The 26,367-nt window shown below is 38.9% G+C and overlaps 1 protein-coding gene across 2 annotated transcripts in view; it reads right to left on the bottom strand.

The window, feature by feature from the left end:
• Window positions 1–297: 297 nt before the first annotated feature.
• Window positions 298–26,367, bottom strand: part of loaf (lost and found) — a 153,595-nt gene continuing 127,525 nt past the window's right edge. Inside the window, exons 4-8 of one of the 2 annotated variants that reach the window (XR_011018092.1) lie at window positions 24,816–24,938; window positions 24,558–24,737; window positions 16,170–16,349; window positions 8,012–8,051; window positions 298–835 (exon numbers count right to left, since the gene is read on the bottom strand). Coding sequence is in view for 1 of the 2 variants with exons in the window: in XM_067146395.2 (XP_067002496.1) it covers window positions 8,012–8,051; window positions 16,170–16,341; window positions 24,558–24,737; window positions 24,816–24,938 (515 nt within the window). In the remaining variant the exon portion in view is untranslated. The remainder of the gene's footprint in view (window positions 836–8,011; window positions 8,052–16,169; window positions 16,350–24,557; window positions 24,738–24,815; window positions 24,939–26,367) is intronic. The other variant, XM_067146395.2, reaches the window with a different exon arrangement.

Genomic DNA, 26,367 nt, shown 5'->3' with positions numbered 1-26,367 from the left:
ATTATATGGATAAATAGGGTCATTTGTATCATTTTACTTATGACCATGAGTGTCCAGGAACTGTTACTGCTTTGGCATTTTTCAATGGACTTTTCTATCCAACAGGAAAAGTTACTCTTCATAAGCAGAAAGTGAGTGATATATGCATTGAGGAAGCTTTTAAGAAATACTGTGTCACATCATTAGTGCCATTTGCAGATCTCAGCAGCCCCAGGAAGACAACAGTTTGCACGGTATGATATAATATGCACTGAAAGGGGAGAAAGGTGTGACGTTGATGAAATAAAATAGACAGAGTGAGTTTAGTTTTGTATTCTTTTTTTACTAAAGAAACATTCTGTATAACGAACACACATGAGACTACGAGATATGCACGTCAATGATATGGGGTGTGCAAGTGCAGCACTAGACACTAAGGTAGTGTGCAGACAAGCTAAGAAGAGGGAAACATCTGCACATGTTAGTAGTACAAAACACATTCACCCGCTAGGAGACACCAAACAGCATCGTGTGTCAAAAATAAAGTCTCTAGGACAAACTGGACTGACGAGTAGCTTCCGTGTGATGCTGCCGGGAGAAAGTGACTCCCAGAGAAATGTTATGACCGTGGGGACCGAACGCTCCAGGCAGCTCACAGGAACATAACGCTACGTAGAGTAAGAAATATCAAGTGCTGAGGGGCGATACAGTATAGCATAAGGAACACACACACACACACTCATGGTAAGCGAATATTATTGTAACCGCACACGGCAGGCGCAATCACTTCACGAACAGCAGGGGGTACACCTGCCGCTCTGTCTTCACCCTGCTAGGCACTGGACCAGGCCTGCCTCTGAAACACACAATAGACATGTCAAAAACTTTATATCATCCAAGTAGTTTTCATTTTTGATTTCCTTAACTTCAGCATTGCCATAAACAAAGTATGATCACACTGTACTGTAGTTCGTTCAGCACTGTAAGAATGTGTGGCTTACCTCGACTCAACGTCACTTTTGTTTATAAGCTAAGAGACACTAAAGGTCACTGGTGCATGAGGCATGCTAGAATCCCCAGCAAATTCGAAAGAGACTGATCAAAAGGACGACGAGCTGGAGATGACATGGCAAAATGATGGATGAAAGAGACTTCGGTGGGAAACTAAAAACTGGTTTAAACAGACAACAGTGAAATACTTGGCTGCAACAGAGACTACTGAAAAAAAGGCAAAAGGGTGTTTAGGGGTTGTAGTAAGGATGTAAAGGAGAGTGCATATAAGTCTCTGGTAAGACCCCAACTAGAGTATGGTTCCAGTGTATGGGACCCTCACCAGGATTACCTGATTCAAGAACTGGAAAAAATCCAAAGAAAAGCAGCTCGATTTGTTCTGGGTGATTTCCGACAAAAGAGTAGCGTTACAAAAATGTTGCAATGTTTGGGTTGGGAAGAATTGAAAGAAAGAAGACGAGCTGCTCGACTAAGTGGTATGTGATTGAAATAATAACATTAAGTTATTTATTAGACCACCTAATCAATACAAAATCGTCTTGGATGATTTATGTAATTAATGTTATTATGTTATGTTATTATTTCAATCTAATATCATCAATACGGACCAAAAATGATATTTATTACATGTAAGTGGTATGTTCCGAGCTGTCAGTGGAGAGATGGCGTGGAATGACATTAGTAGACGAATAGGTTTGAATGGCGTCTATAAAAGTAGGAAAGATCACAATATGAAGATAAAGTTGGAATTCAAGAGAACAAACTGGGGCAAATATTCATTTATAGGAAGGGGAGTTAGGGATTGGAATAACTTACCAAGGGAGATGTTCAATAAATTTTCAATTTCTTTGAAATCATTTCGGAAAAGGCTAGGAAAGCAACAGATAGGGAATATGCCACCTGGGCGACTGCCCTAAATGCAGATCAGTATTGATTGATTGATATTGAAGCAATGAACTTATCTGCTTATTTTTAGTGCAATTCCCAAGAACAAAACAACATGCTTGATCCAAAATGAACATATAAAGAAAATATAAAAGGATGGAAATACATTAGTGAGAGAATAGGTTTAAATGAATAGAAGGAAAAGTGGACACTAATAACTGTGTATGCCTGTAACAGATGGGAACATAACTCAGTTTTGCGAACATCTGCAAAGAAGTATTGAAGATAATGTACCCATATAATTCTGCATAATTTGAATTATATAGGTTATTGCCATGTGAGCATAATTTAATTCTGTCTGTGGGTCATTTTGATCAGGTGTGATGAAGGACAGATACATGTAACCTTGAGGCGTGCCGGTTACGAGCTCCCAGTTGCACGTCTGCGTGTGAAAACTCTACTATTTCTTATTGGTTGAGACCATACCACGTGCCGAGGGGTGACAAGTGGACATTCTGAAGATCAGCTCCACCTGACGAGTTTCCACAATTCTCCACAAGACCAGCTTCCAACCAATTAAAACTTTACAAAGACTACAAGAAATCTACAATTGGTTTTTAACTAATCCTCCCTTCTTGGCTGTGAAGAAATAAAAGCCGTGTGAAATAAACACTCATTCTCTTACTTAATCTTAATCTGAATTCACTGTTAACTAGCCAACGGCCGTAGCCATGTTGAAACACCGGATCCCGTGAGATCTCCGAAGTTAAGCAACATTAGGCGTGGTCAGGAGTTGGATGGGTTGCCACGCGCTGTTGGTGGGGGGTAAGAGAATGGACGAGCGGAAAGGAACTGGCCACCCTACCGCACATAAACTCCGGCTCAGGAACACCTCTGCGGAGGTTTGGACCTGCCTTCGGGCAGAGTAACCCTTACTTTACTGTTAACTACTTGTACTGCACAACAGTATGACTGCACGGTTAAGTCATAGCATGTTCCCTACGAGGATGCAAGTATGCTTGCCATGCACTCAGATGTATTTTACTCAAGTGGACTGCACAATTCGACACCAGGAATATTTCACAATACAGTGATGTCTTCTAAAGGAACATTTTATTTCAACTATCACAAGATATAGTTATTTAAACTACTTATTCTAATAGTGAAATTTAAAATCGAAGATAAGTATTATTGGAGATGACAGACATTAAAAATAAACCTGGGTGGAACACATTTTAATGTGGTATTTTAGTTTCAGTGTCAGAAGAATTCAACAATTTTGAGTGAGCCTGTACTACAAGAATAAAGGAATCGTCATGCTGCTATCAAGAAGAACCTCTACAATCTTCTTGCTGCACCCGGGTATGAGATGATGAAAACGACAGTGAGCTGGGGAGAGGGTGCAACCCGGTGCCGACACAAAGAGTACTCCTGTCGAATAACACCGAGGGAGGTCTGCTCAGGGCTTAATGTCTCCATCCAACAGACAAATCACCATCAACAGCGTCACGTGCCCTCACTACATATGAGCACTGTCGAGAAGTCTGGCATGCCATCTAGTGCCTGCCAACCAACATTCTAATGTCCACTAACGGGACTCATTCCGGCTAACTATGTTGTCAGCCCATTTAAGACTTCAAGGCTGAACGATCACGGCAACCAGGCGGGCTAGGGTATGCAGTTTATTACAGTTTTATAACAAGCTAAAAATGTAGAAATGAAGTGTGTAAAACACACATTCTGCATTCTGGTGTTTTTTATTGACATCTTTACCATATTTATTCAATTATTATCCAAACACGAGGAAATCAGAAATGAAAATTTCTGCTTCCACTTAATTGTTTAGTCAGTTATTGCCATCAGATGATTCAGATTCATTGTCACTTATTTGTCACTGTGTTCGTGCACAGCACCATGCCCTTTGTTTAATACTGTACATATTTTTGAAAGTATGTTATAGGTGTTGTAATTAGTGTTTTCTCTGGAAAGCTGTTTGGTTGTTCAGTTGTTTGAAAGTAATCTATGGATAAATAAATGTAGTAATTACCTGAAAAAGAAACAAATTAATTAAAAATAGAATGACATGTTTCATTCTAGAAAGAACATCATCAGGTTCTATCAAATCACACTCAAAAATATTTTAGAAATGTATAAATATTGATGTTTATGTGTATTCTGTTTGTCTGTCTGTTAGGTCATCAGCCCAGAGGCTGGTTGGATCCTCAAATAGCATCACCAAAGGCTATGCAGTTATAGGGAGACCACAAAAACCAATGGCAGTACCAAAATGAGGTGTACTAGGCAAAATGAGGAGTGAGGTAGTTTGCCATTGCTTTCCTCACTGGGCCAGACAGTGCTATTGTAGCACAACTAACCCTATGAGCAACACCTTTCATGACACTCACACACACTGGTTGTGCTCTGAATGTCATTAATCAGCACCACCCATACCCCAGCAGCTTCCATATTGTCACAGCCATGGATGAGACTGGGACTTCAGTGGAAGCTACACTTTGCTCTGGCCTGTGCCAAGAGATGGATGCAAAAGTACTGTAACCATCAAGAAATGACAACAGGCAGGTGTATTCTGTTTACATCCTTAAATACAGTCGAACCTGCCCTAACGGACACCTCCCTATACGTACATTTTTCCATGGAAATGATGTTATTTTACATAAGGCACGTGTTAAATAAGCCTCATTTAAATGGACACCTCAAATTTCGGACAGCGGACATCGCCATTAATCTCGTTCACTTGTCTTAAGCGGGCACTTTACACGTTCCAGGACACTTTCTTGACACAGGGCTAAGTCATTCTTTCTCTTAATATCATTCTGAAGACATACAGGAATACCTTTTGAATATTTGCACAATTTCAAGTCCAAGGAAAAGAGAGATGAAACGTACATAGGAATGCTGAAGTAGCCACGAAGCAAAGCCATAGTAGATACATCTAGTGTGGCCTTGCATGAAGTTAACTGTTCTGTACAGGGCTCTGTCCAAACCTTTCATTAGGGTCATCTTGTGTTCTAATTATTGTACATTCTCAGAATTCTAGTTGCTGAGGAATGCTATCAGCGTCTCACAAGTTACCAAGCGACTTTCCAGCATATTTTGCATCATTGTATTAATAACTCAGATTGTTGCTGATAAGGTTGAGGTCAGGTAGTTCAGTGAAACTTGACAAGGAAGAGACTTCCATGTGCTGATTGTTGCGGCAGAAATACCATAGCATTTCAATCGTCCAGTAAACGTGAGTAGGAGGGACAGGCGTGTTTGGATCTTGAGACGAGAAAAACTGTAGTGCAAAAGGACTTTCAGTGAAGAAAGCTCCCTGAAAAATTAAACTGTGGGGCAACACAATTGTGAAGAATAAAAAATTGCATTTTAAGTGAGTTAGAGGAAAACAGGAATCGAGGAATGAAAAGAAAGTGGGAGTCAGTTTTCGCAGAAGTGAACATTGCAGTATGTGAGTGGTTCAATGTGTTGAAGCAAAGAAATTGTGAGTAACTGGGCCAATGTTACAAGAAAAAGTGCGAGAAATCACAAATAATTTAAAAGTTGAGGTTAATTAAATAAAGAAAATGTGGATCACGTTGGAACATTTTTCCCTTTTCGAGAATATTGCAGTAAAGAGAAATGTGCTAAATTTGTAACCCAGCTGAATGATTACTTACTAAAGCTGTGATGAATGTAAAGGCTGTAAAATCACTTGTAATATCTCCCAGGCAAATATTTTTTAGTTAGAAATTATTCACAATAATCAAAATAATGATGTATGCTTATATTTAAGGTGGATGCTCTGTGCTGTTAAAATGTTCGATTAAATTTTACAAGCTTGTTTTAGCGGACACCTCTCATAACGTACATTTTTCCATGGAACCAATGGTGTCTGCAGAAGAGAGGTTCTACTGTACTTGAAATTTGGAACTTATCAATGAAGTCCTCAAACAGTGCTTCCGCATTCCTTAGCAAGAATGGAAGGGAGTGTAATAAGTCACTCTGTTGTTGACATGAGTCCAATTGGCTGGTTTCTTGCATTCTATGCTAGACTGCTAAGGAATGAGGAAGCACTGTTGGAGGACTTCATTAAGATAGTTCCAAATTTCAAGTATTTAAGGATTTAAACAAAATTTAAGTTCCCAGAAGGAAACCATATTTTAATTTCATCCCTGTCCGACTCGTTGGCTGAACGGTCAGCGTACTGGCCTTCGGTTCAGAGGGTCCCGGGTTCGATTCCCGGCCGGGTCGGGGATTTTAACCTTAATTGGTTAATTCTAATGGCACGGGGGCTGGGTGTATGTGTTGTCTTCATCATCATTTCATTCTCATCACGACGCGCAGGTCGCCTACAGGCGTCAAATAGAAAGACCTACACCTGGCGAGCCGAACCCACCCTGGGATATCCCGGCACTAAAAGCCATACGCCATTTCATTTCATCCCTGGCAAATGTTGAAACCTTTTTTTTTTTTTTTTTTTTTTGCTAGGGGCTTTACGTCGCATCGACACAGATAGGTCTTATGGCGACGATGGGATAGGAAAGGCCTAGGAGTTGGAAGGAAGCGGCCGTGGCCTTAATTAAGGTACAGCCCCAGCATTTGCCTGGTGTGAAAATGGGAAATCATGGAAAACCATCTTCAGGGCTGCCGATAGTGGGATTCGAACCTACTATCTCCCGGATGCAAGCTCACAACCACGCGCCTCTACGCGCACGGCCAACTCGCCCGGTGAAAACATTTTAAGCTCTTAGGCCTTTTCAATTGTGAAATTACCAGCATTTTGCCCCAGTGTAGCAGTGGGCTCATTAGTTGGATTGCTACACGTTTCCAAGACGCTGGCAATCGATGAAATTAAAATATGGTTTCCTTCTGGGTACTTAATTTTTGATATAAAGGCCAAAGGCAGGCATTTGTACAAGTGGAGACACATGCTTCCGCTAGTGCACCGTCACTGCATTGTCCTACATTAAGAGGCTTGCAGTGATGTCTCAACAGTGCACTAGCCGCCAGCATCTTGGAAAGGTGTAGCAATCCAACCGATGAGCCCACTGCTACACTGGGACGAAACGCTGGTAATTTCATGATTGAAAAGGCCTAAGAGCTTAAATGATTTAAACATAATTTACATAAACATCTACTTTTATACCCACGGTATCCCCATCTGTCGTAAGAGGTGACTAATAGGGGCTTTTGGCGACCACGAGGCCCTTAGCTGAGTCCTGCCATTGCTTCCACTTACTTGTGCCAGGCTCCTCACTTTCAACTATCCTCTCTGACCTCCCTTGGTCAACTCTTGTTTTTTTCCAACCCCGATGGTATTAGAGCACTCGAGGGCTAGGGAGTCTTTCATTTTCATGCCCTTTATGGCCCTTGTCTTTCTTTGGCCGATACCTTCATTTTTTGAAGCGCCGGGTCCCTTCCATTTTTCTCTCTGATTAGTGTTATATAGAGGATAGTTGCCTAGTTGTACTTCCTCTTAAAACAATAATCACCACCAGCACCATTCTATTTTTATACATTTCTAAAATATTTTTGAGTGTGATTTGACAGAACCTGACGATCTTCTTTCAAGAATGAAACATGTCATTCTGTTTTAATTAAGTTGTTTCTTTTTCAGGTAGTTTATAAATGTATTTATTCTTAAATTAGTTTTTGAAGACTGGAGAACCTAACAGTTTAAAGTAACTCAGTCAAAACTGAAAAGAAATAAAGACTGAAAAGCTTTAGAGTTACATTGCACAATAATCTTGATTAACATTCACAATCCTTCTATGGTTTACTTTCAGTCTGTGACAAAGGAAGCCAGTCAACTTCATTTTGTGAACCGGCTCCACTACATCACTAATTAACAGTCGATAATGAAGATGATGTGTATTCAGAAAAAAATGAAGTTGAAATTAACAGTGCTTCTTCCTAAGGAAATAGAACTATCCAAGGTGATTTGCAAATGTGTTAGACGCATCTGGAAATACATTTCAAAATTCTAATTTCAGCTGAGATTTTAGCTACAATTTTGATGGAAAATGATAGGAGACATACAAGAAGTACAGGCTCTCATTGGATGGTGGCAGCCTTCTTGAAATAGCCTTTTGAGATATATTTTTGTTTCGGGAAGTGAAAAATGAAATGTACTCACCTACACGAACCATTCGTCCTTCTGACTGGAGGAAACATCGCTGAAACAAGATTAACAAGGGTAGTATTAGGACACATCAGGTGGAGCAAAACTCAGTGACAGGAAATACAGTAGAAGTTCAATATAATGTGGCTATCAGAAGATATACCTCACAAATGATGGGACGGGAGAATGCACAGGCCACCAAACAGAGAAAGAAAAAATAAGAAAATTTACCAGTTGTCCTGTTTGTCTGGTCATCTCTTTCCTGTGTTTACTATCCCCCTTCATGTTTGTCCACTAGTTGTTAGTAAAAACAGCATTTTGTTCCCACAGTGTACAGCAGGTGAACGTTGCCCCTCCATCCACAAAGTGTGTCATCATGTCACTTCTTTCATTTCCATCCTATCATCATAGTTTTTATCTCCTATACATTCTGAAGCAGGCTCACCTTCATCAGTCATCAGTTATCTAGACTGAATCTGGTGACAGAGAAATTTACATCAGTGATGTATTCCTGAAGCAAAAATTTCCTACAGGAATTCTGAATGGTAGCCGAGCTTAATTTTTTAAACTGCACAGCAATATTACAGTAAAACAAACTGAATGAAAATAAATAAATTTACAAATCAACATTAAATTTTGTACTCAGTTAACATCATCATAACTGCTGTTAGGACTTTCAGGGTAGGAATGTAAACTCGCCACAGTTGCACACTACAGAATCCCTCCATATAATGAAAGTAGTTCATCTTCCTGGTTGGTGTTCCAGAAACCACCTTTGACCATTTGTTGGTTAATGCCGGCAGTAATGTGTGTGAAGTGAGGCTATTTTCCAGATCTTCAAGGAATGTGTCTTCAATTTTCCCAATCAATACGTCTTAGGGCTGGGGGTTTTCCAAAAATTTGCATGACGTGACATAACGTGATGTTATGCGATGAAATGTGTAATGGAAGTGACGTCACAAAATGTTTTACTTAGTAACAGTGACCTTGAGAGGTGCATGGGCTGTAGATTTCTATAAAAAAGAACCTCTGTTCTCATCTCTGTGAAATGATGCAAATAAATCATTCGTTATCAATGTTCGAGTTTCATTTATTGAAAGACATATTCATGATCATTGCAAAGGGAAAAGTTTACAAATTTTTTCCATTAACTGCCTTATACTGAAGATGGTGTCTAGTGTGGATCTTCTATTTCGAAAGCTCTTCTTGTAATTGTGACATGAGGTCGAACTTAATGGGGCCAAGCAAGATATAATGAATTTGCAACCTTATAATTCACTCAGCAGTTCATGGCTGTAGTGTTTTCGACTATGAACATAATCTGGACGTTCCCATTTCTTGGCTGTAGCATATCACCAGTGCTCAAGAGTCAATGTAGTTTTGCTGGGCTGAGTGGCTCAGACGGTTGAGGTGCTGACCTACTGACCCAAACTTGGTAGCTTCGATTCTGGCTCAATCCACTGGTATTTGAAGGTGCTGAAAAAGTCAGCCTCGTGTAGGTACATTTATTGGTACGTAAAAGTAGTTCTGCAGGACTAAATTCCGGCACCTCAGCTTCTCCAAAAACCATAAAAGTAGTTAGTAGGACGTAAAGCAAATAACATTAACCAATATAGCTTTTTCTGCACGATTTAGTTACAACACGTGGCTTCTCACACACGAAACAAAGTATTCCTTGAACCACTTACAGAAAATGTGACTTGTCAGCCGAGCATATTCTTTTGTATGCCTATGTGAAGAGTACTGACCAAATCCCAGATTCTTGATCCCCTCAAAATACAATTTCTTTTTTTAACGTACCAGTACATAACATATCATACTTATATTTTAAAGACCTAATTTGTATATTTGGACCTAAAATTACCAATTTTGATTGTCAGAACCAAAAAAGTACTTAATTTGTTGTATTTAATATAATTTGTACAGGTGCAAGAAAGTAGCAAGTGAAGAAAAGAAGAAAATATGATAAGATTTTACATGAGAGTTGGATGAAGATACGCATACTGGTGGAAGGATGCAGTAAGAAAGAAGAAAGTCTACATGAAGTAGGTGAAATGGAAAAAAGGAAACCACAATGTGCAGTGATAAGGAAAAGATAGAAGGATTATGCTGATGAACTCCTGAATGTGGAAAGTGGGTGTAGACGAGATGATAGACATAGAGTGTGAGGAGACAGAATCCAAGAGTGAAATCACCGTGGGAAGAAGTGGAAACTGCTGTCAAACAAATGAAAGCAGGAAAAGCAGTGGGAATGGATGAAGTGTGTGTGGAAATAATACAAACAACAGGACTCGTTGGTCTACAATTGCTGTATAGGCTATTTAGATGTACACTGGAAAGAAAAATCAGAACCAAATGACTGGAGTATAGGAGTAAGAATACTTACATTTAGAAGGGGGACAAGAAGATAGAATCTCAGGTAGCAAAAGTATTTGAAAGGATACTAGAAAAGAGAATGAGAAGAAAGGTGGAAGGACAATTACAAGATGAGCTATATGGCTTACCAAATGGAAGATCAACATTAGGTCTCATCTTCAGTATGAGGCAGTTAATGGAAAAACAGAAAAGGTACTAAGATGAAATTCCTTGATTTAGAAAAGGTTACGATAGTGTCTCCAGAGCAAAGGTATGGAGAGTAATGCAACAGAAAGGACCTGGAAAACAAATGATAGCAGTACATGTGAGGAGGACAGAGTGGTTTTGGAATGAAACTGGACTATGACAAGAAAGTGTGTTGTCACCGCTGGTATTCATAATGGCTACGAACAAAATTATGAAGAAGACAAAGGTAAAATGGAGGGACAGGAAGCTGAAGGTAATGTGGTGTGGGGAGGAAACAGAGAGGAAGTCAGGGGGTGATTACTGGGGATTAGAACCCATCCCCCACCAAGGAATTTTTACAAAAGAAAATGAACAGAAACTGGCAATAAACAAGTGAAAGTTGACTCAATGTGTTGGATGTTTTGAACATTCACAGAGACATAATGGTACAACCAACAAATCTCTTGAATCTACAGTAGAACCTCGATAATTCGAAATCGGTTAATTCAAAATCCCGCCTAATTCTAAGAAGCTCTCGTTCCCGGAAACATGAGATACAGTTTTGCATGTTATTTCAATTGTTTAATTCGTAATTCGAAGTACAATGTCGGCCCCATTACCGAAATTCAGACTTTTAATTCGAAACTGCCTTTACATTTTAAAACAATAGTACGTTACAGAGTAATTTCAACTCGAAATTTATCCGCTGCGCGTCATAATAGAACGCGCGTTCCGGAACGCGGAGGGGTAGCTTTCCGCATTTACACTCACTTCGGTGGGTCTACAGTGCGCTTCATGATTGCTAAGTTGAATGAAATCGGAATTCTTTTGTATTCAACCTTTTAAGGAACGCCGTAATATCACGCAACAGGCAGTGTGCGGGAAAACAGAATCCGCGAACACTGGCGATACCAACAGTTGACGAAAAAACATGGCTCATATAATAAATTCGTACGCACCGAACAATATTTTCATTGCCGGTGAAACTGCATTGCTTTATTTTATTGCGAGCCCAAACGGTCTTATGGTTTTAAAGGAGAAATTGCCAGCCGGGAAATCGTACAAGGGTGAGGGATGGGGGTCATAGTAGTGCACATGGACGCGAGATACTTTATCGCCTCGCCATAGGAGAATTCGATAAGCTACAATGTTTTAAGGACGTCGGGCACTTTCCATGCCAGTACAAAGCATCTAAAAATGCAAACAGTACAGAAATCCAAAAAAATAATGTATATGCACAGGGGGACCGGCATAATTTATCCTCGTCTTTGAATTGTGCGATTTTTTTCTTTCGTTGCGTGAGGTTATGTTTGTCAGTGATTTATCCAAGTGCATTATTTGAACATTGTAAATGCACCGTGTTGGATACATTTCGGAAATAGTTTTTTCCATGGCATTTGAAAGGTTTAAACTGTGAATCGAGGTGATTGCATGTATTAATGGGTCTTAGAATACTTTGTGACGCTGCAAGTGTTTACATTTCTGAAGTGCGAGAGAAGTGCCATGGCGGGAAATCGTCCGAGGATAGTCATAGGAAAGTTCGATTTTAAGAGCATCGGTTACTTTCTGTGTAAATACAAGGCATCTAAAATACATACTGTATAGTAATCCAATTAATAAAGCACTTGCACATGGGAGCCAGCATAAATTTCTCGTCGTCTTTGAATCTTTTCTTTTTTTTTTTCTTTCTTTCGATGCGTGAGGTTATGTTTACCAGCGAGATATCCGAGTGCATTATTTGAATACTGTAATTGCACCTTCTTAGATACATTTAGGAAATAGTTCTTTTTTCATGGCATTTGAAAGGTATAAACTGTGAATCAAGGTTAACTGCATGCTATAACGGGCCTTAGAATATTTTGTAACGCGGCAAGGGTTGGTACTTCTGAATTGCGAATTGGCGGTTAATTCGAAATCACGTAATTCGAAGTCCGATTTTTGAGTCCCAACGACTTCGAATTAACGAGGTTTTACTGTATTTTCTAAAAAGCCTTGAAATTTAGATTTTAGATTGTAATCTGTACACACTATTTGCTGAAAAACCGTTGACCTTGATCATATGGTTCTTGTTCTCTATTTTAATGTAAGATTTTGTAGTGTACTGCAATCTGAATATCAACATAATTCACTTGTATCAGTGTCCTTATAATGAAACCCTTGCTGCACGCAACACATACACACAAGCACCTTCACTATATTCTATCATCATTTTCTAACTATTAAACCCTCCCCCATCAGTCAATCCTGACTACGCTGCTGGAGGATGTACAAGGGCAATTGATCTTGTTGAGTGAGATTATTGAAAATTATGAAATTAAAATCAGCATGGTAAATGTACTGACCAGAGGAGATGAAAATGTGTGACATGAAGATTAGTGAAAGGAGCATTTTACCAGAGAGTGAGAAACCTGCGGTGTAAGATGTACTACGTACAAAGCCGACAGAAACATGGGAGAATTAAATCCAGGCTAGTGAAATGAAATGTTTAAGAAGTATGATAGGAAAGACAGAGTAAGAAATGAGGATGGCAGAAAGGAAAAGCGTTACGACAGAATGGAGAGAGATAAACTTAGATAAAATTAAATGAAATGGTGTATGGCTTTTAGTGCCGGGAGTGTCTGAGGGACAAGTTTGGCTTGCCAGATGCAGGTCTTTTGATTTGACGCCCGTAGGCAAGCTGCATGTCATGATGAGGATAAAATGATGATGATGAAGACGACACATACACCCAGCCCCTGTGCCAGCGAAATTAACCGATGATGGTAAAAATTCTTGACCCTGCGGGGAATCGAACCCGGGTCCCCTGTGACCAAAGGCCAGCACGCTAACCATTTAGCCACGAAGCTGGACATAAACTTAGATGATCTGGCATGTTAAGAGGATGAAAGAAGGAAGGTTACCGAAGCTGACAATGAAGACTCAGGCAGAAGGAAGAAGGGCAAGAGGCAGTTGAAAATGAGAAGCATATTGAAGAAATCTGGATTGGAACAAAGTTAAGGAGGAACAATGATGGTTGGATAGAGGAAGATGGAAAGGTGCCATAAATGCCCATACTGCATACTTTATTTTTGGTATTTTAAAGTAACTGTGGAATTCACAGGAATAGTATAGCTGTTCATTGCAGGGGATATGCTCTGGAAGGGAAGCTGTACAATGGAGGACCACTGCATAGCTGATGAAATTCGAGAGCAACACTCCGTAGTAAAGGAGATAATTTTTCAGTGGGTCATGCTCTAAGAAATACTGGCCCTTTGCTATGAAGTTTCCACCTCTTAGACGTAGACCACATGTGAATTATAACAGAAGACAGAAGAGGTTTTACTCCCGAAAATCTGTCAAAATATTTCATTATTCAGAGTCGTGTTAGGAGCAGTAATTCATTGAATGGTTAAAGGTACAGTTGTGTACACAATATTTGTCAATATTGATAAATAGTTTCATCACTACATGAATAATTAGACTACATTTCAGACTTATGATGTTATAATAATGCTTATTGATAGTTATTGCAATAGTATGATGCTTATTTTCTATTGTTCTATTTATATTTAAATTCTAAAACATGGGTTGAAAAGAGCTAGCATTAGTTTTTTAAACAAAACGATTCCAGGCTGATCAATGACATCCCGTTAACATGTTTAAAGTATCAAGGCCCATCCAGAGAGTAATTGAGTAACTCTGCCTTGTATTCATTTTTAACCCAGACCTAGAGTTCTAATAAGAAGCGCTTGATGGTCATTCTTCCCTGTACCCTACACGTCTGCGCATACATCTACTTTAGCCTTTATTCGTAGTAAGCCCACTACACTTTGAACAGTGTGGAGCCTCTTGTGGGCTGTCCCCCTGTGGGTGGGGACAGTAGAATAACACCCATGGTATCCTCTGCCTGTCGTGAGAGATGAGTTAAAGAGGCCCTAGGGGCTTTGAACTTTGGAGCATCGGTTGGCAACCACAGGGGCCTCAGCTGAGTCCTGGCATTGCTTCCACTTACTTGTGCCAGGCTCCTCACTATCATTTATCCTATCCAACCTCCCTTGGTCAACTCTTGTTCTTTTCTTACCCTGAAGCTATTAGGTTTCCAAGGCTAGGGAGTCTTTCATTTTCATGCCCTTCATGGCCCTTATCTTCCTCTGGCCAATATCTTCATATTTCGAAGTGCCGGATCCCTTCCATTTTCTCTCTCTGATTAGTGCTATATAGAGGATGGTTGCCTAGTTGTACTTCTTTTTAAAACAATAATCACCACCACCTTGTGGGCTGCTACACACTTGCAACTGCCTGCTCTTCAAACAATCAGTTATTGTGAGTTTATGATGAACACATCACAACACATGCAGTGTTAGGAGCAGTAATTCTTTAACCTCACAACAGCGTTTACTTATTAACAATGACCATGGCACTACTGCTCTCCATCTGCTTCCTTACATATACAATGTGAATCTCGCTAATTAAGATGTTTTCTTTTTGGGGAACAAAATCTGCACCATGTTATATCGGACTTGTACAGCATTCGTATACTATACTTTGTGAATAACTGAATTTTGTAAGAATCTGCGGCAAATCAATCAATCAATCAATCAATCAATCAATCAATCAATCAATCAATCAATCAATCAATCAATCAATCAATCAATCAATGAATCAATCAATCAATACTGAGCTGCATTTAGGGCAGTCGCCCAGGTGGCAGATTCTCTGTCTGTTGTTTTCCTAGCCTCTTCTTACATGATTGCAAAGAAATCAGAAATTTATTGAACATCTCCCTTCATAAGTTATTCCAGTCCCTAACTCCCCTTCCTATAAACAAATATTTGCTCCAATTTGTCCTCTTGAACTCCAACTTTATCTTCATATTGTGAACTTTCCTACTTTTAAAGACACCACCCAAACTTATTCATCTACTGACGTCATTCCACACCATCTCTCCACTGACAACTCGGAACATACCACTTAGTTGAGCAGCTCGTCTCCTTTCTCCCAAGTCTTCCAAGCCCAAACTTTGCAACATTTTTGTAATGCTACTCTTTTGTCAGCCAGCAGGGTGAAGCCAGTTTCCTGCTGACAGAACACACGTAGCTCCGGGGTAGGGTGGCTTCACAACCGCTGTCCCTGCGCCGTTCCAACCATACATCTGTTGCACTGCAACGCGTCAGCAACTGACTCAACACAGAACAGCTGGCACACCCATCCTCCTCCCTTCCTCCATATCATACACCTGACAGTACTCTGACAACTACTGTACCTTACAACTGACAGCACATTGACAACCACTGTATCTTACAACTGACAGTACACTGACAAGTACCTTACAACTGACAGTACACAGATAGCTGCTGTATATTACAATTGACAGTACAATGACACATGCAGTATTTTACAACTGACAGTACACTGACAACTGCTGTACCTTACAACTGACCGTACACTGAACACTACTGTACATTGTAACTGACAGTACACTGACAACTGCTGTACCTTACAACTGACCGTACACTGAACACTACTGTACATTGTAACTGACAGTACACTGACACATGCTGTACCTTACAACTGACAGTACACTGACAAGTGCTGAATCTTACAACTAACCATATACTGACAACTACTGTACTTTACAACTGACAGTACTCACCTGTCAGAACCAGAACTTCTCACTTTCCCTGGCAGTAGAGGCGGGCCCGGACCACGCTGTACCCGAGCTTGAGGCCCGCAGGGTGAAGCCAGTTTCCCGCCGGCAGAACACACGTAGCTCCGGGGTAGGGTGGCTTCACAACCGTCGTCCCTGCGCCGTTCCACCCGTACATCTGTTGCACTGTAACGCGTCAGCAACTGACTCAACACAGAACAGCTGGCACACCCATCCTCCTCCCTTCCTCCACATCATACATACATTATATAACATTGTGCTAGAGACCTCCTAACAGAGTGTGGCACTTGGCTGTGATAGTTCATTTGTCTGTGCACATAAATTATTATTACATGAGTATATGTCCAGTGTGATGTATTGTGTAAATAGCTTTACTACCGTCAAGTAACACCAAGGGTGAATCACTATCACTCTACATGAGCACTGCACAGAAATTTGGAACTGATCCCAGGCTTTTGGTGTGCAATATAGTGATTTGGAATTGTATATAACCACTTTTCCTACCCTGCTAGTGAGTTACATGTAATGTGAGTGAGTGTCGACCATTCTCATGGGGACTCAAAACACCTAACTGCACCGGCAGACCATAAGCAATCACAAAGCAGGCTGCATTCCAAACATACTCCTGCATCTCTTAAAGCAGTTAGAAATCCTGATTGACCTAACTTATAACAATAAGTTCCAAGCAGAACCTTTCCACCTCCCAGAGGGGGACACAAACTACTCATCATTCTGGTGACTTTGAACAAACTATTTCACTGGTGCCAAAACAATTATATGCAATGTAGGCTGTTTGTACAATCTTGGAATATATTTATGTGATGTATGAAGTAAACAGTATCATGTCCAGTAGCAAAGCTCTAAAGAGGCTTTTGAGACTTAGTCTACCTAAAAAATAGAGTTGTTAAACCCACTAACAGCATAATATGCTTTTGATCAAGCTTGTTGCTGGCCTCAGCTCACACCTTTCATGTGATATGGCTGTTCTGTGATGTACATCATTGCTGAGTGTCAGTTATATCGAAAGTGTGTACATATATATGTGTGTGTGTGTCTGTGGCACACTGTTTTGTGTAAAATGACTCATATGAGAGAACATTTATTGAATTACAAGATAAACTATTTTAATCTTTGATGTATGAAACAAAATGTGTTTACAAAGATAAGAGACCAAAACCACACTTACATGTTAAAGTAACAGATGGAAGACAAAATACTCACAGAATGTTTTAACTTTCATGGTATAAGAAGTATCCTACGTGCTTTGAGACTAATAAGTTATATTTTTTTACCTGTATTCTGTTTGGGGATGAAAATGAATGGTTGTCATGGGGTCTGTGTAACACTTTTGTTATTGAAAAGGTGGTTAATATCAAAGATCTTCAGAACAAAGAGGGTTTACTCTTGTTAAGTCATGGAAGAATTGAATAAAGCTTCAAGCCATCAGACATAATGAAATATAAGCCTAACACTAAGGTCATGTGGTATCACAAAACCATTCATAAAGGGATGGAATATGTTGGAGTTGCAAGCCTTGTTTCATGGCCAGATATCCTTCCCTACTTGGAGGATTGCGTGTTTCTGTGGTGACTGGTATGTGATTATGAAGAGAGTCAGAAGAACTAACGACATGGCAACTCTCCCAATCAAACACGATCATGCTGACAATTCAGCTAAAAAATTCTGAATCTGATAACTTTATTTGCAAATTCAAACTAGCATTAAATTCTGTAAGCTAAGTATTGATGTAAAAATTTATGAAATATTAAAAAGGACTATGTTAACACTAGAACCACTGGAATGGTCAAAATGACCGCTACACATTTTCCATACTAAATTTTGACTATAGTTTTTATTGTAGGATATTGAGCTGCAGTGACTTTTCCTGATTATTGGTCAGGAAAATCCATATTAAATATAATTTTGCATCAATGGAGGAGGCGTTATGAGATATAATCATCTACTTATAATTATCCTATCAACAATGGTAATGTTCAAAAAGACAACAATGGAACTCAGACATATCACGAATTGTACGAGCATTATTTCCTCTGCATCTCCGTCAGCTTGTCACAGTACAGTCAACATGCCTTGTGAACCATCAGTTGCTGAGTCTACTGCATGACATTCCTGAAGATATGTCTGATGTAGAATGTGGTCCTGATATAAAGGACCTAAAAAGAGAAAATGCATACGAAGATTACTATCAATCAAGTGATAACTTGGAAAGCAGTGATTCAGACCACGCTGAAAACTGGATTGTTCAGACTGAAGATAAGTTGATGTTAGTATTATTATAACTATTAGCATAACAAGTTTCGTGAAGTTCCTTGATTTGTACCATATTCAAATTATAATGATACCTCGCATAGGCTGAGCGCTGACTAGTTTTCAATTATTCTATTACAGCCGTAGAAACAGTAACCTGTAAAGCATGGTATCATAGGGGGCGTGACAACCAAGGTAAAAGCCTCACGTGGCCAGATAATGCGCCATTAGGTACTGATGGCTTCAGGGAGTGGACTATAGCAGACTGGGAATATGACACCTGATTGGATTGCTCGGCATACCTCCTTGAAAGAAAATCCAGGACTTACTCCATATTCAAAGCTGCATGTTTCTGACAACAGTGTAACGAGTACATGGTGTCTTTTTATTGATAAATAAATGTTGAAACTGATAAATCAGTGTACAGAAGCAGAGGAAAAATTATAACAATGATAAACCGTGCGTATCAAGAACAAAAATATAATAATTTCAATAGCGGTCAAAATGACCGCATCGGCGGTTCCAGGTATATAATATATTCTGATGGTTCTAATGTTAAATATAATAGTTTGAAAATATTGCTCACATTTAAAACATCCTTCAGTAAACCCGTGCCAACAAAGTGTGTCTTTTGGTCCAGTAGCACCTCAATTGATGTGCAGCAATTGTCCATGTAGAGAAGGTAACCACTCTATTACATGATCGTTGAAGCTACCTTTACCAGTCTATACTTTTGTTCTGTAGGTGTAGCCCATGAGTTAAATTCTTTGATGCCATAACTGTGGCCTTACTGGGCATAAATATTCAGAATGATACATATCCCTTCAGGCAATCACACATCACCTATGCTTTTACATTACTGTTCGGTTATACACATAGCATGATAATTTAGATGTTAACGAGGAATTGCACTTGCAATTGTGAGGTTTACCATTGACCAATCAGTGACTTACTGTGACACATGGTAGAACCACACAGCTGGACTCTTCGCTAACCACAAAGAGAGGAAATAACCAGATCCATGTTGTGTGTTAAACAAACTTGTTTCCTTTTTTAATGTACCACTTGATAAGTTTTCTCATATCGGAATATATGCCAGTCCTGATGATGCTGTTTTCCTATTCCCAGCACTCTCTTTCTGAATCAAGATATTCTCTGGCATTACCAGGTCTCCGAATGTAAGAGCATCCCAGATTATGTTAATTCCACAGGTAGCTATTTTTGCAGTTCACAAGAGCGTCATTGCTGTTTTGGTTGAGAACATTTAATTATAAAACATTTCTGTGTTAAGATATTTCCTAATCTAATTATTTCCTGCATCAGTTGACTTCATTCAACTGCACTCCATTCGTTAAGCATATTCTACAAATCCTTTAGTACCATTGTACAATGTCATCATTTCTGGCTTCTTCTTGGTGCCAAACTCTTCATTAATGGCTGCATTGTGATGCATTGTGGATGCTAGGAACTTGTGGAGCAATCCTGACTTTACATCTGATCTTAGAGGATCTACATGGCATTCGTAGATCTAGAAAAGGCATTCGATAATGTTGATTGAACCAAGCTATTCTAGATTTTCAAGATGATCGGGATCAGATAGCGAGAAACAAGAATCATCTACAGTCTGTACAAAAAGCAGTTTGCAGTGCTAAGAATCAAGGGCTATGAGAAAGAAGCAGCAATCCAAAAAGAAGTGAGTAATGACTTTCTTAACTTCATTAGTGCTGACTGTATGAAAGGCAAAACAAGGGCGATTTTGAGGGACAAGTGATGGGCCGCGTCTGTTAAGAGGATTAGACTGAATCCTGTCTTCCGTGAAATACGCGTTCAGCTTGTCAAGTGGAATTTCGGGTACCTGATTTTTTCCCCTCGTTCTACCTATGCCCATAGCTTGGAGATGCTTCCAGGCACTAGCCGTATTTAAGTTACTTACTGAATCACGAACATATTTAAATTTAAGATTACATATCAGTTTTTAGTTTAATTCCTAATTATTCTGTAATTTTCATAGTCAGTTTGGTTAGAAGTACATTTGTAGTGTCAAAATAGAGCATCACTCTGAGACATCATGTTTTTAACCTCAGAGGTTAGCCATGGAGTAGGTTTCCGTGACACTCTAATCTCTCTTCTGTGATCTTGCATCTGGGAGATAGTGGGGTCGAACCACAATGTCAGCAGCCCTGAAGATGGTTTTCTGTAGTTTCCCATTTTCACAGCAGGCAAGGCTGTATCTTAATTAAGGCCACAGACACTTCCTTCCTATTCCTAGGCCTTTCCTATCCCGTCATTGCCATAAGACCTATCTGTGTCGGTGCGACTTACAGCAAATAGTATAAATAAAAAAATTAAATCTGCCTCTTCAGTGCATGTTTGTTATATAGGCTATGTATTAATATTGGTATTATGAATTTATTCATTCGGGACAAATAATTCAGGTTCCCTAAGGGAATCTATACCCATATCACCTTTCCAATCTGTCGTGAACACAGCATCTGTTGCATAAAATTTTCTCCAGATTTCACTTCTCTTTTGTTGGTTCTCTTCAAGCACGTTGATTGATGACCCAGCTCATTATTGGGTTGTGTAAATGATTATTTTGAAATGTATTTATTTCCGTTTCCCCCATTTGGAGGCTGCCAAACAGACAACGCTTATATGAAAAGTGTTGACGACAACTACAAAGGTAGTGTAAAATATATTGTCTATAAAGGATTACTATATCATATTATACCTGTTACTCAGTAACAATCATCCTTAATGACAGTATATAATTTTACTGCTTGGAAATCATGCAGTTTAGATTTGTTTGCGAATCATTCTTAATTCAAATGTTTTGTGTAGGACTATTGTTAGAAATAAGTGTGTTGTACTGCTTTTACAAATTAAGACTGTAATAACATTTGATACATTGTCATAAATACTTAATATATTCTTTTAAACTCAAAATAGTTATTGGATTCATGCACTGGTAGAGTGATTCTGTTCCTCTATGCAAAATAAGTTAGTGATCAGATTCACCCCACCTTGTAAGGTGAAACCGATCAACAGTTGTATTTAAATAATAGGTGAAAATATTAATGAGTCTGTGGATCTAACATCATCAAAGTTGAATAGTAAAATTTTCAAATTTACATTGTGATCTAACTGCAGTGAATGGAATTTGTTTTAAATTTCCAATTTCTGATCAGATTCACTCTATCTCATGGTACCAATTTCTTGATTAAGAACTTTATTTAATTTAAAGTATACACCTAATCAATACACATCACTTCACAATGAAAATGCATGTAATTTCAATGTCTAAGCGTAATACAGTACGTGTTTCATCTTACTGGAAGACTTCTTCAGCCATAGACTTATTAAGAATAGTAACTTAAAAGTAAATTCACATTGAATATCACTCTTGAATACATTGAAGATTGTTGAATATATCAACTTGTCTTTTGAAGAATCTTTAGAAAATATCTGCGCAACAGTTTGTTTTGGTTACATTTTACAAAATTTAAGAATATTTTAAAATGCACACTTAAAAGAATAACTAGAGTACAATAATTCTCTGTAAAAACTTTGTTAAAAACAGTTATCAACTGTTTGTAGCTTGATTAGAGTTTCAGTGTACTGATTGTGTGTTTGTTGAGCTGTAGCTCAGGAGGTGAAAGGGAAAAGGGACCTCACTGACAGTTGGTTTTGTCACAGTGTCCAAGTGCCGGAAGCTTTCGAACAGGAATCTGGTCAACAACAATAACAATGATGGCTGAAGAAGTCTTCCAGTAAGACAAAACATGTACCATATTATGCCTGGACACTGAAATTGCATGTGTTTTCACTTGTGAAGTGATGTGTATTGATTATGTGGATACCTTAAATAAAATAAAATTCTTAATCAAATTATATCAATTTCAGACCATTACAATGAAATCTGTGAATTGTAACCAAATTGTTGCTCGCACCAGAAATTGGACCATATGATTGATATTCCACTTGATTGATTTTGTTCTGGCTGCTTGGAACTACAGAGAGAGAAGCTTGATTTTCAAGAAGAGGTAGCTCACTCACTAATAAATTCAATCACAACCTGAGATGAAAGAGAACAACACCGACAGCCTCAGCAAAAAAAAATAAAAAAATGGCTGATCATTTGCAGCCTATCAAGATGCGACAGTAATGCAATGTGTTTCTCTGTATGAATGTAAATTGAAACTGCTACAAACATTTTGTACTTCTATTGTCTTCATTCATTCAACCTAAATCTGTAATAACTTTTTATGGTAATTGTTTTCTCTGCTTATTTTGAGGTACAAACGTAGTGAACTGATGTTTAACTTCAGTGCATTTCATACACCACCATCATAAAAATTAAGACCTACTGTGATCTATATGCAGTAAGTAGCTTCAAACTCAATGTTGTATTTTTTTTTTTTCATAAAACTGATATTTCTTGCAACCCAAAAAAAGAAAAAGAGTATTCAAAACTTTTTTCTTGGCCTGTGGGCTTGAGAAGGTTAAGAGAGATCAAGCATCACAACACTCTGTATTCCACAAAGTTATCTAACATACTGGTAACACTATAACTCTAGAATTACTTCCAGTTGCCACTAGATTTAGTCTTCAGGATACACTAAGACCCTGCTGAATGACATTTCAGTCTTCCGTGGGTCTTAAACCTCTACAGACTTTTCTCACTTGCATTTGCTTTATTCTATAATTATATGAAAGGAATTCTTTCCTCTAAAGTGAAATGTGAGGCTGTCCTCCTTCATGCAGCAGATAAGATCAATGGCATGAGATGAAAGAAGTAGGTAGGAACAGCCTTGATCCTGCAACTGATAACACTTCAGCTTGTGCATTATTTATGTTGCTATTTGATTCGCACAACAGTAAAGAAAACTGAAGAAAGCAATGAGAGTGAAAAATCATTAGAATGTGATTATGAAACTGAATGTGTCCTTAGTGTGTCTTAATGGCTCTAAATGTCTCAAATAACCTTCCTTGGTCTTCTTTGACTTGATCAAATATGAATACAGACAACTGGAAAAAATGGAGTGATACACAGTTGAAACTGCATTACAAGTAACCTATAGGGCGGCCACCATGTCCCATTATCGCTTTATAAATGTTAATGTAAGTTATTTTTTGTTACTTGTTTGAGATTGTGTGAACTAAATGTTGGCTGATACATCCAATTACAGAATTGAAGAACATGTTATTGCAAGTTGTTGGGTGTATGAGAGAAATCAAACAGGGAAGACATTTGCAGAAGCTTGTGCTGACTATCTGGCGCGGTTTCAACAAGATCCTACTTCAAAACAAACACTTTTGCGATGGGAACATAAACTCTTTGCCACAGGATGTGTGAAGGATAAGAAAAGAAGGAGCAGACCTTTCAGAATAAAAGAAATATATCAGATCGCCGAAGAAATTGATGCATGAAAGATCTGAACTGCGTATACCCCGGTCGACACTGCAGAAGCACCCAAAACAAGACATAGGCCTGCGTCCAAGAATTATTGGATGCTGACATGGATCGGAGAATGGAGGCATGTGCGGCACTCCTGCAGATGTTCGACACAATACCAAATTGAGGCAAAGTAATCTTTTCCGAAGAGTGTGTGATTTACAGGAGTTTTTGAGCATAAAATGTGGTCTTTTGGTCCAAGGAAAATCCACACTTTTATGAAGAGTTAACCTCTGCTAAATTCTCTCCAGCCATTTTCTTGTGGTGCATGTGCATACAGACAGACAGACAGACAGACAGACAGACAGACAGACAGACAGACAGACAGACAGACAGACAGACAGACAGACAGACAGACAGACAGACAGACATGACGGAAAATTAAGAAGTGCATTTCCTTGTTATTATGGACACGACCGATAGAGAAATACCATTCTTTTTATATTCTGAGCAATGTGCAGACAAAACTCTTACGTTATAGATATTGTATGTCTCTAGGCACCAGTCATATATCAACTCACGAACTTATTTCCTTGACTGGTTGTCATCCATGTCCAATTTCTTCTCCTCTAGCATAAATAAAAAATGTAAATTGAATATCACCCAAAGCTGGAAGGAAGTGGTTGGCACAGGAGATGAAACACACTTACAGGGGAAGGAGGCAGCTGGCGGCGGCTGTGGCCCGGACTGTAGCGGGCGGCCATTACTACTCCGTCGGCACAGGAAGACGGCTAGGCCAACCACGCATGCGCACAACACCAACAGACTGCTGACTATCACCACCACGAAGTTGGTGGGGCTCATTCCTAGGACTGTGCCCATCTCGCTGGCTGCAACAAAACATACAGTTCATGTGTCTACAAGGGAAGGAGAGAGAATGGCCACAGTACTACATTTCACAGACTCACGTGTACACAGAGCGCTGTTAGCTTCATCAGATCCGTCTCCACAGTGGTTGACTTCGTCACACACTAAGTCCTTGTCGATGCAGTACTCCCGGTTGTTACACCGGAAGTCCTCGCAGCCCAATTCTGTAACACCAGTATTTCGAGCACAATAAGACCTTGGCGACTAAATAACGGTGATCCCAAAAATACAGCTAAGAACATTTTGATAAGTTCAACAAGGAAGTCAGTATTTTTAATTTGTCATAATTTAGTGCAAATTTGATAAAATCTACAAATGTACAGAGGCAAAACAACAGAATATCAGCCCTACCTCCAAGTTCAGACTGGCATTTGAAGGAGAATAATCGTCAAAAATTTATTGATTTCTTGAATGAAAAAAAGCATGTAGACTGAGTTATTTCTCTGAATGTATTTTTATACTTTCATACTTTACTAAATTAAGCTAGTTTTCATTAATATTACTGAATACGTTAAACATTGTTATTTTGTTCTGAGAAATGTTGTCCCCCTTTTCCTCCAAAAGTACTTCTGTTTTATCACCTTGACAAAGTATATGACTTCCTTCTACAGTTATGATTATTTCAATTTTCAAGTGAAGATTGTTCCACATACTGTCAACTCTTGATTATCCCCAGGTGCGAAAAAACAACGGAACATCTTTTTTTCCCTTGTGAAGTCTTGTTGAGATGTGCAGTTGCTTGCTGGCAGTGGAGAGGGGAGTGGTCGTGAAGGGGAGAATGAAACTATGATTAAAAAAAGTTTCACATAGAGCAGCCCTTAGTTACCTTGTGGGTCGTTGGATTATATAAGTGATAAGTTAATGTTATGCAGACTTTGCTCTGATATTTGTAAGAAGATAAGAAAGAAACAAGAAACAAATGTGTTTATGGACTACTGCAACAAAATGAAAGTGATAAAGTTATAATTTTAATAGTTTTAATATTTTATAATCTTCCAGTGCTGCAGGGCATTTTCATTGGTTTATCTTTTAAATAACACTCATTTTTATCATGTTTATGACTAAGTCTGGTTTTTGTTCACCAGTGACGTGGTTGTCGACAGTTGACTATGTAACATACCTTACACACAATAATTCCTGAAACGCCAGGTCAAAATGGATAACATTTTTTGGTGGATAATTTACCCACAGACTGTGATACCAGTACGGTAGAGGTAGATTCATTGTGTAACATCTCTTGATTTCTCTAACAAGGAAGTGGACGGCAAAAAGGGTGGCAATGTGCAAGTCAACTAGCTTCAGCCTGGGTAGAAGTTAACAGCAGCTCTGCTGGACTGCTTTCTGCTCTCCTTGATCGGGTTCATCGTGTCACATGCTTATTGTTTAGACTTGGGATATAGAAAGCTTTCCACATAAACAATCATATCATGTTAAGAGAGCAGTAGGTTGCTGTCATTATGAGGGATCCTTTAGTGCTTTATTTTATAAACTATAACCTCCAATTTGTGAGATATATTGTTGATTTCCTTCTTTCTTTTTGCATAGATCGGTAGACTATTGTTATTTACTTGACGTTTTTGGTGTATCTACGAA

This window comes from Anabrus simplex, chromosome 4 (assembly GCF_040414725.1).
Source record: "Anabrus simplex isolate iqAnaSimp1 chromosome 4, ASM4041472v1, whole genome shotgun sequence".
Lineage (NCBI taxonomy): Eukaryota > Metazoa > Arthropoda > Insecta > Orthoptera > Tettigoniidae > Anabrus > Anabrus simplex.
The sequence above is the reverse complement of the archived record's forward strand: the minus strand, read 5'-3'. Positions and strand labels throughout refer to the sequence as shown.